General features: G+C 36.7%; 1 protein-coding gene across 3 annotated transcripts in view; it reads right to left on the reverse strand.

The window, feature by feature from the left end:
* The window catches only part of FAM3C (FAM3 metabolism regulating signaling molecule C), a 53,372-nt gene that overhangs the window by 20,762 nt on the left and 20,114 nt on the right, over nt 1-12,496 (reverse strand). For all 3 annotated transcript variants that reach the window (XM_073899133.1, XM_025865720.2, XM_073899134.1), the window contains 2 exons: nt 6,171-6,200; nt 4,926-5,049 (listed from right to left, as the gene is read on the reverse strand). In XM_073899133.1, the coding sequence (XP_073755234.1) occupies nt 4,926-5,049; nt 6,171-6,200 (154 nt within the window). The remainder of the gene's footprint in view (nt 1-4,925; nt 5,050-6,170; nt 6,201-12,496) is intronic.

Consider the following 12,496-nt stretch of genomic DNA (forward strand, 5'->3'; position numbering starts at 1 on the left):
GCAAGGTTATAGAAGATACAAGACCAACACACAAAAATCAGTGTGTCTATATACTAACAATATAAAAACTGAAATTAAAAATACAATGCCCTACAATTGCTCAAAAAAAATGGGGGCTACTTAGGTATAAATCTAATAAAGCATGCACAGGACTTGTAAGCTGAAACCCACAAAAATGGTAATGGAAGAAAACAAAGAATATATAAAGAGAAATGCCATATTCATCAATTGAATAGTAAAGGTGGCCAATTCTCTCCAAATTAATATACAGATTTCACACAATTCCTAACAAAAATCCCAGGAAGATTTTCTGTAGATAGAGGCAAGTTATCTAAAACGTATATGGTAAGGCAAAGAAACTAAAGTAGCTGATTTGGGGGGAAAAAAAAAGAAGAAAATGGGAGGAATTACTCTACCTTATGTAAAGACTTACTCCATAACTAGTATAATCAAGAGCATGTGGTATTAGTGGACAGATAAATATACAGATCAATGGAATGAGTAGAGAACCCAAAGCCAAGTGGAACCAAAAAATGCACCAGTCAAAATATAGGCAACTTATTTTCTAACAAAAGAGCAAAAGCAATTCAATGGAGGGAGGATAGTCATTCCAACATATGGTGCTGAAGCAACTAGATATTCATAGGCCAAAACTGAACCTCAACCTACATCTCACACTTTATTCAAAAATTAATGTAGAATGGATCACAGATTTAAATGTAAAACATAAAACTATAAAAATTTCACAAAATCATACAGAAGAAAATCTTTGTGAAGCCTATGGCTCCATGAATGATGGCTTTTTAGACCTGACACCAATCCATAAACAAAGCACAACCATGAAAAAAAATAAATCAATAAATTGGAACTGGATCATCAAAATTGCAAACTTTGGCACTAGAAAAGATCCTAGTGAAAAGGATGTCTAGACAAGCTATAGGTTGGGAGAAAATAGTCACAAACCATATATCTGACAACAGGATTCATATCCAGAATGTATCTCAAAAACTCAAATTGCAGTAATAAAAAAATAATCCAGTTACAAAATGGACAAAGACGTGAATAGATATTTCACTGAAGAGGCTGTATGGATGGCAAAACAAACAACCCCCCCCATTAAAAGATGTTCAACATCACTAGCAATCAAATTGAGAGATCGCCACACATTTGAATAGCTAAAATAAAAAACAGTAACACCACCAAATTCTGACAAGTATACAGGGAAACTGGATCTCTCATATACTGCTGGTAGAAATGTAAAACGGTGCAGTCACTCTGAAAAATGTTTGGCAGTTTCTTACAAAATTAAACATACGCTTACCACACAACCTAGAATTCCTGGGGATTTTACTGCAGAAAAATAAAGATGTACATCCACACAAAAACACGTACGTGGTTGCTCATAGCACTTTTATTGGTTAGCAGCTAAAAACTGGAAACAACTAAATTGTTTGGTTGAGGACAATAGGTGATGGATAAACTATGGTATATCCATAACAGACCATTACTTAGCAATTAAAAAAAGGTAATTAACATGAACCAATATTTCAAGAGTATTAGGCTAAGTGAAAAAAGCCAATCTCATATGGTCACATATTTTATGATTCTATTTCTATAACATTCTCAAATTTCAAAATGACAGAAATGATAAACAGATGAGTGGTTGCCAGGGGTCAGTGATGGTGGGGGTGATGATATCAGGGTGGTATAAAAGAGATCTTTGTGGCAATAGAATAATTCTGCATCTTAATTGCTGTATTGGCTACATGTATCTTCTGTATCTACACATGTGATAAAATGACACAGAATGACACACACTGTACCAATACCAATTTCCTGGTTTTGATACTGTACTCTGATTAGGTAAGATACAATCATGGGGAAACCAGTATAGAATACACAGGATTACTCCATATGATCTTTGCAATTGCCTGTGATTTCTGTAATTATTTCAAAATAAAGAGTTAAAAAAACAACTCTACTTGAAGATCCATTAAAAAAGAAAAAGGATAAAAATTTGATTTTGAAAAGTTTAGTAGCATTTAACTATTTATATCTACCCGTATGGGTTGCATAACTGCCTTCAAAATCTCACCTTTCATTCTCTAAAATTTACATGTAATAAAGCACAGACGTTTTCCATGTGTGTTCAAGAGTAGTTCTGAAAGATGAGCCATAAGGAAAGCAACTAAACGTGCTGCCCCAAAAGAAGGCAGTTTCGAAATGCATTTGCTCTGCTCCTGCGAGAAATATATAAGTGAACTCCATCATTAATGTTAAGAAGCAACAACAATGATTAACCTGTTACATTAATAATTGTGTATCACGGTGTCTTAATACTTAATAATTAGAGTTTCACAGTGTCTCCATCATGGGGTATGCTGCCCTGTCTATCTCAGAGCAAAGGAATACAGGCAACAAAGAAGCAGTATGGCACAGGTTTCCCACAAGAGGGCAGCAGCTAATCAATTTTTAAAACCTGGCATTCAGGGAAAACCTGTAACTAGCCAATGACAAAACTACTGAAGATTTTTAAATATATAAATTTATAAATATATAAACCAGTCTTACTCACACAAGTGGAAGTGTTTTCTTTTATCTTTCATGAATATGAAGGTTCCCCTACAACCATTCCACACCTCCAGACAAAAATCTACAGAAAATAAAATCTATAGAAAGATTCTACATCTTTGCACATAGCTTTGTTTAAAATACCTACTTTATGTTTTAAATACCACATCTTAAAATGATTAGTTTAGAGCAGGGTTTAACAAACTATAGTCCATGGGACAAATCTAGCCAACTGCCTGTGGTTTTTGTTTTTGTTTTTTTTCGGGGGGGGTATTATTTTTGAGCTTAGAATGGTTTTTATTATGGTTACCCTTTAAATGTTTATATAAGTACTTATACACTTTCCTTGATTTTTACCTCTTGACCCTTACAGTCAAAAATACTATCTGGTCCCTTAAGGTAAAGTAAATGAATAAATCCATCGAAACAGTTTGCTATATATTCCTATACCAAACATTGAGATTATAATAAAAGGAGAAGTATTATCCTAATATCAACTTCATATAAACTGAAATCAAATGAGTATATGCCTAAAATAAAAGTTGTATCTTGAACGTAAGTAAATTCTAATGGGTTCTCTAATGCAAAATAAAAAGAAGCTACAATTCCTGTATTGTGTGACTTCTGGTGTTTATACCCAGGATTTTCTATCCCAAGCTAATGAGAAGTCTGAAATTCATGTTAATCTCCACAATATAGCTGATGCATCTAATCTGTCCTTAAAACCATAACCACCACCCTAATCTTAATATTGTCTTTTGTCTATATTGAGGTTTCTCAAACTCAGTCTATGAGGACGTTATGGCCCCGATAACTCGTGGAAAGGCCGTCCTGCCACGTTGGGGGGATGTGTCAGAGCATCCCAGCCTTTACAAGTGGAGCCACTATAGCCAAAACATTGCAAAATGCCTACAGACCTTGGCAAATGTCCCCTGGGGAGCAAAATCATCCCCACTGAGAAGCACTGATCTGGACAAGTCGTCTCCAAAATGAGTGTGCATGTACTCAGGGCATGTGCAGGAAAATATTAAAATTTCTACTTACATATTTTTAGCATCTATTTATAGATTTAGTGAATGCACATGAAAAAAGCTGTCACCATTGTGGAGGGGGGCAGTGAGAGCCTTGGCAGCAACTGGCAATGGCCTTCCAGTTGTTCTGTCTATTCCACTTCCCAAATCATTTTATACATCAGATAATTTTTTCAACATAAATCAAATCATGACATGCCAGAATCTGAAAACCTTCGATGACTCAAACACTCAGAAAAAGATCTCATCTTCTTACCTGCACGGCCTTTAAGTTCCTACTGGCCCGGCCCTTCTTCCTCAATCTCATCTCACTCACCCCCATTGCCCTGCATCACACCCTGCTGCTGTGCACAGCTCATCTGTCTGATTGTCCGGGGAAGAGCAGATTAAAAGCAACCAACTGAAGGAAGGGCTTGTGATTTCAGACACCAACTTCACATACAAGTGATAGTCAACCCTAAGGCAGGAGACTAAAAACTTAAAAACTGCACTTGGTTGAGCATCTCAGTACAGAAAACCATTCCACTTAGTGGCAAACAGTTCTGTATCACAACAGAGGGCGGTTATTACTGGATTATTTCACACTTCAACAGGCACTCAGACATTTAAAACAAAGGATGTTTGTGAGATAGAGCATTCGTTATCTAGGGTGGTGCTGTCAAATGGGACTTTCTGCAATGATGGAAATGCTCTGTGTTCAGCTGGGTAGGCACAAGCCATGGGTAGCTACTGAGCACTTGAGATGTGGCTAGTGTGACTGAGGAACTGAACTTTTAATTTTAATTCATTTAAATGAATTTACTTTTCCCTGATTACTTAAGAATCAGAATTAAATCAGCACATGTGTCTATGGCTACCAGATGGGAAAGCCCATGTCTAGAGGATTCAGAGAGGAAATCCCTCGTCTTTACATGAAGCTGAATAAATGCTATGTTCTTATGTCACTCTAATAGGAAATTTCAGAATTTTTTTTAAAGGTTTCTTTTATTTATTTGACAGAGACACAGCTAGAGAGAGAACACAAGCAGGGGAAGTGGGAGAGGGGGAAGCAGGCTCCCTGCAGAGCAGGGAGCCCAATGCGGGACTCGATCCCAGGACCCTGGGATCATGACCCGAGCCGAAGGCAGAAGCTTAACCAACTGAGCTACCCAGGCGCCCCAAAATTTCAGAATTTTAAACACGTGGGAGAAAAAATTCTGTAATGAAAACTGAAATCACTTTTTAAAACACGCCCAATACATTTTCAAAAGATCCATTAAACTCAGGTTCAATTTGCTATAATTTAATAGCACACCATATACTTCCAAACTGATAAATACTTACACATTGTCTTCCAGACAGATTTTGGGTCCCACCACATTGGCTGCTCCACTTGCCATTTTAAAAGCAAAATGCTTCTCAGGGCAAGCTTTTGAGATTCCACATTTGTATCTGGGGGGTTTTGTAGCTTTGGGGAGAAATGTTTTTAAAAAAGTATTAGTAGACTCTATAATCAGTTTGTTTCATATCTTAAACCAGAAAGAGCATTATGTAAAAACACCAAGATATATGTATCTTAAAATACATACAAAACAAAAAGCAGAACTTCCTAGGAAACAAGCTAATAACTGACATAAATGAGTCAAGTAATTGATCTTGATGAAGGTAAATATATTTGATTACTTTTTTATTTTTCTAAAGTTTTTAATTTAGCAAACAAACACTATTACATTAGTTCTAGGTGTATAACAGAGAGATTCAACAACTCTACATGTTATTACGCTAAGCTCACAAGTGTAGCTACCATCTGTCACCATACAACACTATCAAAATACAACTGATTATATTTTTTACACTATAGCTTTTATTCCTCTGACTTGTTAATTTTAAACGTGGAGTTTATTTCTCCTACTCCCTTTCACCCATTTTTGCCCATCCCCCAACCATCTCCCTTCTAATTATTTTTAAATTTTTTTTAAAATTCAGGATGGGGAGGGGCACCTGGGTGGCACAGTCGGTTAAGCAACAGACTCTTGGTTTCAGTTCAGATCACGATCTCAGGGTCATGAGACTGAGCCCCGCGTGGGGCTCTGTGCTCAGCCCGGAGTCTGCTTAAGATTCTCTCTCCCTCTCCCTCTGCCCCTACTGCTCGTGCTCGCTCTCTTTCTCTTTCTCTAAAATAAATAAATACATCTTTTTTAAAAAATTCAGGATAGGGGAGGTTTTGAATTGCTACTTTACATTTCTAGTCCATATATGCACAATACATCATTAACTCTAGAACGAGTAAAAAGCCTAACACATCACTGACACTGAATATCTGCTCGCATTCTAGTTCTAACGAGGAATTCTTCTTTCACACATTTTCTGCACTTACACTACTGACACTAAAAACACTAATAAAATATCCATTATGAATACCAATATATACCAAGAATATTAAGCTGTCCAGTCAAATAGCATCCTTATAACTTAAAAAGTTCTAACTCAATTTTGCTCAAGTTGAAATCTCTCCATTGTTTGATTTTAAGTGCTCATATGCCTAAAACAGAATAAACCGTGTGCAAAATATTGACATGAAATACTTACAACGCGCAGCAGTGTCCAATGCTGACCTTGCTAGGAAAAAAAAGAAAAGATTGTCTTTGTTAGAAGGAATAAAGCTATTGTCAAATATCCACTTTTTAAACATATTTGGAACTAACAGACTTATAAAATAAAAAAAAAAAAACAATATTGCTCTTGAGAAAAAGTGTGAAAGTAACTTTAGGCGACAAAACTCACTACAAACAATTATGCAGAGGAATTATGGACGGTAGTATTTTATTACTGATAGAACATTTTATTCTTTCTTTACATTTTATTTTTATTTCTAGTTATAATTTAAATCCCAATCAGAAAGATACTCTACAAACTTAATTTCTTTTAAAATTTATTTTTCAATTTTTTCCAGCTTTCTTAAGACATAATCAACACATAACATTCTGTAAGTTTAGGTGTACAATATGTTGACTTGATACATCTATAAATTGCAAAATGATAACCAGTATAGTATTAGCTACCACCTCCATCCCATCACATAGTTACCATTTCTCTTTTTGTGGCAAGAACATTTAAGATCTACTCTCTAATCAACATGCAAGTATATGATACAGTTATTACTGGCTATAATCACCATGTTACCTTAGAGATCCCCAAACTTGTTACTCTTATAACTGGGAGTTTAGACCCTTTGAGCAAAGTCTCCCCCCTACCTTCCTCCCAACCCCTGCTAACCACCATTTTACTGTTTCTCGGAGTTTGTCCTTTTTAGATTTCACACATAACTGATACCATACGCTATTTCAAATTTCCCTTTAAATGACCTTAAATATGCACTTGGTGACTATTACAGTGTTTAAAAAGTTGATCCTGCTGTACACAGAGTTGTGTACACATGCATGTGAAGTCCTGCAGAATATATATAAACTTATCTTGGTGGTTAGGCTAGGAGATTCGGGGGCGGGGAACACAAGAGGGACGGTGGTGGTGAGGAGTTTAGTTTCTCTAGAATAGAAATGTATTGGGTGTAATAAACAAAATAAGGTCAATTACTAAGCCTTTTATAATTTATCAGTCCAAGGAAGCCAGAACCTTATGATCAAATCTTAACTTTAATGTAGCAGATCGCAACCTGGCCATCTACACTTAGAGCTTTTTAAAAGCACTAACATCTGATCCCAGTCTAGGGGATCACAGTTCGGATCATCGACAGTATTGTGGGCAGCCACTTCCCCATTTGGCTAATAGGTACGCGGTGTCACAAATATTTGTCAGCTGTTTGACTATAAATAGTCACTGGGTTTTTAGTTCTGTACTATTTTAGATAATTGAGAATTTCCTGTAAGTCCAGAACTCAAACTGGAAACAGAAAGTTAAAGCTGAAAAATAATATGTAAATGTTTAAAAAGAGAAAAATGACCAAGTAAAATGAAGGCTCATTAACTCTATAAAACACTCAAAATATTACATGCCACTGAAGTCATAAAAGCAATGGAGTAACATGGAGAAAGTCTAATGCATGAAATAAAGCAAAAAATCAAGCCTTATCTCTAAGTACGAAACATATTCATGGATAAGGACAAAGACTTGAAGGAAAAGAAAAAGACCACTTAGTAAATTAGAGTGCTGGGACTACTGGGCTCATTCTTTTAGTTTCCTTAATTATGGCACAAAAGTAAGGGAAACATCAATTCTAGAGATCATCTGGTCCAAAGCTCTCACTTTTGTAAACAAGAAAATGAAAGCCCAGAGAGTGATTAGCAGCATCAACACTAGATATTCTCAACTTCACTTTGCCCTGAACAAATGCATATCATCAGACTCAGGTGTTAAGATATTTACAGAAAAACACTGTTCAAATCAGGAATTCTGGTATGCCTAACTTATGGTAACAAGATACGGGGAAGACAGTGGGATCAGAACAGGGGTAATGTAACAGAGCTCATTCATATATGCTGGGTACTCTTATCGAGTACTTTTGCATGTATTACTGATTTAATCATCATCCCTGTTTCAAAGAGAAAGAAACTGGGAACTGAGAAGTTTGCTGATTTGATTTGTTTCAAGTCATAGTTAATAACTGGCAGAGATCGTTTTCAAAGTCCTATTTCACTCAAGCACCCAAACTCCTATTGAGTTGCAAAATGGGAAATGTCTGAAGTCCTCTGATCACATGCATAAAAACTGCTAGTCCTGCTCAGGGCAGGAAGCCAGGATAGGGAGCTTTCAGAACAACCCTTCTGACTGCAGAGGATTCAAGACTGAAGACAAGGAGTCCACAAGGACCAGGATGCTGCTAAAGTAATCCAGGTAAAAAGGCATAGCAGCTGGAACAAAGGTAATGACTGTGGGTTTGAAACAAGTAGACCAGTTCAGAACAACTAAGGAAGCAACACTGATGGGACTTGAGAATGGACCAGATGGAGGGATGATGGAAAGGGAGCAGTCAAGTTTGCCTCTTGGACATTTGGCTTTAGAAGCCTTCATTTATTCATTCACATGAACCAATGAACAAAAACACCATGTCTGCACTCAGATGCTCATAATCTAGTGAGGAGATAGGGGTAAGGAATGGGTTCTTTGCTGAACCTGCCAATTTTAGATACTTGGGAGACGATCCAAGTGGGAAAGTCTCAAAGCCACCCTAAATGAGATCTGGGATGAAGATATAAATGGGAAAGTTAACAAAGGCTACCCAGAGAGGCCTCTGGATTTAAAATCAGAGGGCTGATTAGAGAATTTAGAGACATCAATAATCAACTAATGCTCAAAGAGGAGTGTGGCTGAGCAAAGGGAGGTAGAAGAAAAGCCAGGGATGAGCCTATAAAATGGTCAAACTAGTTTGCTTGTAAAACTTAAGAGATTTAAAAAAAAAAAAAAAAGGTAAATGCTATTTAATTCAAAAAACGTTACTGGGATAGGATTTGGGGAAAACCAGTTTTTTTAATCATTAGGCTTTTAAATACTAACATCACCTCCATTTACTCTGTGTAAGAATAAAGAGAAAAGAGGTTAAAGGTTTAAAAAAAAAAAACAAATAGGGGAGCCTGGGTGGCTCAGTCAGTTAAGCATCCAAATCTTGATTTCAGCTCAGGTCACACACCATCTCAGGGTCGTGAGATTGAGCCTTCTGTCAGACTCCGCACTCAGCTCAGAGTCCACTTGAGATTCTCTCCCTGTGTACCTCCCCCACTCGAATGCACACATGCTCTCTCAATAAATAAATAAAATCTTTAAACAACAACAAACAACTCTTGGAAAGACTTTTCTTCCCAGACCAAATGAAAACTAATTTTTATCTAATATTTATCAAAACCAAAAGCCCTCTACTGAGCCTGCAATTCTGAGAATTTTAACACCTGAAAGCCAAACAGCTAAATTTTCACAAATAAAATGGGATGTTTTCCACATGTAGAGTAGGGGCACAGCAGGCCAGCAAAAATCCCTCCTTCCCTGCCACTTGTATTCTTCCAACTACCGTGACAGCTTTAATTCTTAATTTCTTCCAATACATACAACTTTTCACTTGAAGGAACAATAATAAACATTTTTTATTTGGTTTGCACTTTTTTCAAATTTCATTTAAAATTTTTTATTTTAGGGGCACCTGGGTGGCTCAGTCGTTAGGCGTCTGCCTTCGGGTCAGGTCATGATCCCAGGGTCCTAGGATCGAGCCCCACATAGGGCTCCCTGCTCAGCAGGAAGCCTGCTTTTCCCTCTCCCACTCCCCTGCTTGTGTTCCCTCTCTCTATGTGTCTCTATCTGGCAAATAAATAAAATCTTTAAAAAATAATAAAACAAAATAAAATTTTTTATTTTAAGAAAATAAACAGCCAGGCACCATTTTTACTGTGGAATAATCATGAATTATTCAAGATTAAGTTGCATCAAGATAAACTGAGATTTTGTACAGTTTAGATATAAAATATCTCTGGAAAGCTAAAGAAGCTCACTGACTGCTGAATCTTTTACATTAACTGAACTTAATTTTCAAATTACCAGTTGTTTTTATGGCTTATATGACTGAACAATTCTTAATAATTTAAAATGACTGAAAAACAAAGGTCTCCAATATCTATGAAATAAGTACCATATCAAATAGAATTAGAACACTTACTTTCTTCAAGAAAAAGGTTAATGGCTTAATCATTATTATCTACTCTTATCAGATGAGCTGAGAAAATGAATTCACCTGGAATTTTTTTTTTTTCAGATTTGGATTTCATCAATGAATGCCGTCCAATAAGTCAAGCTACAGAAATCAGAACTATTTCATAATTTAGTTTTTAATAATGTCAAGTAATTTATGTATATACTATTTCAATGGTTTAAATCCGAGAGTAAAAATAAATCAACTCAACAGAACAGTAAGTACTGCAGTTATATATGCAAAAATAATTTGGAATGTGTTTAGTACATTCACTAGTTGTTAAGTATCCATGCTGAAAACTAACACTGTGTTAAAATGCAATCATAACTAAAACTCACAGATTGTATCCATGTTGATACGCTGGTTGTGACACTGTAGATAGTTTTCTAAGATGTTACCAATATGAGAAACTGTGTAAAGGGTATGCAGGATCTCTATGTATTACTTCCCATAAATGCATGTGCATCTACCTACAATTATCTCAAAAAGTTGTGTGAAAAGCTTGTTTTTAAAAAAATCACAATGTATTTTAGTAATTTCAACTAATTGTGAGCAAAATTTTCATCATATTCTAGAAATAGTTCATATTATTTTTCTACAATAGTACTATACAATCAACCTAAATCTAAATTTATAGAACTATCAAGTAAGCTATTATATCAACACATAGAAAAAAAGGAAAAATTCACCACCAATACAACTGTAGTTCACCTCATGGGACCCACTAGTATACGGATTATAGAAACAATTCTAATGTTGAGTTAAACTTATCGCCCTTTGGTAAACTGAGTTAAATGCTAAGCAAATGGCAAAGACAACCCTATCTTCATCTTTGCCCAATTATTCTGTGATGAGAATTAAAACTAACAAACTAAATTTTTACCAATTCAATAAATTGGAATCCAATAAGGTTTTGTGGATACAGTGTAAGACTTCAGATATGATAACAAAATAAGCCATCTGTCCTAAGAATGTGTAAATCAAATACCTAAAACACACACAATAAAACCTTGCAGATTCCCAACATTAGGAAAAATCAAAATGAAAATTAAGAGACAACTATCCCAGTTAAAATAGCTCAGCATCTGTTCATAGCTGACTACAAGTGGCTTTTCAATTAATATAGTTTTAAATGAGTCCCACTTTGGAAATATTCTTCCTCCCCATGTAAAAATCCTGATCCTCAATCACTTACATCCATTTTCCATCCAATCAGCATGTACTGTCTACATGTACGGCCCAGCGCTAGAGCCGGGTGAAGCACCAAGGTGTTATTGCCCTTAAAATTCATTCTCTAATAAGGGAAAACAGATACGTGGAAAATAAAAGACATTATACAATGTAAGGCAGAATAAAATGAGTGCCAAATTGAGATATAAGTACTATGCTTTAGGAACAAACAGTTCAAAAAAGAAGCTACACATTCTAATAGGAAAAGGGGGAGGTTCAAATATAATTTCTCTCAAGAAGGGGCATTTATGCAGTTCTGAAAAATGAGAAGGATTAACGGAGGAAGGGGGGCTGAGAAAGATGTGCAGTGCATGAGCAAGGCTGGGGTGTGGGTCTACAGATGCTGTGCAGACTGGCACAGCGAGTGCAAGGCATGGGGTAAGGAGGGGAGGGGCAGAGGCGGGTTGAGGGTGTGAGCGTGCCATCCTAAGTAGGGACTCTGATTTTACTCTCTAGTTGTCAGAAGTACCAAAGGTTCATGAGTGTTAAGAGAACTGCTCTGCAGCGATGAAACACAGATACCAAGGACGAGAAACAGACATGGAGCATCCCTGCAATGTTTACACAGACAGTCCAGACTAGAGATGAAGAGCCAAACTAGGGCGAGCGTGGCTGTGGATTCACCCAAGCCTCTTCTCTCTGAAAACACTGGGCCTGTTCCCAAAGTAGTTTTTTTTTTTATGTGTACCAATGGTCCCATTGCCTTCCTTCTTTCAAGGACCCTCTTTTTCTTGTTTGTTCAGTCTCATCCCATTGACTTGTAATTCCCTGAATCTTTGCCCAAAGCCTATAGACATGCGAGTCTCTACAGTACTTCAAAAAAGAAAAAAAACAGTGGTGCCTGAGTGGCTCAGTCGTTAAGCGTTTGCCTTCAGGTCAGGTCATGATCCCAGGGTCCTGGGATTATGCCCTGCATCAGCCCCGCAGCGGGCTCCCTGCTCTGCGGGAGGCCTGCTTCTCCCTCTCCCACTCCCCCTGCTTATGTTCCCTCTCT

Source organism: Callorhinus ursinus, unplaced genomic scaffold (genome assembly GCF_003265705.2).
Source record: "Callorhinus ursinus isolate GAN/ISIS: 27379988/994484 unplaced genomic scaffold, GSC_fseal_2.0 scaffold12, whole genome shotgun sequence".
Classification (NCBI taxonomy): Eukaryota; Metazoa; Chordata; class Mammalia; order Carnivora; family Otariidae; genus Callorhinus; species Callorhinus ursinus.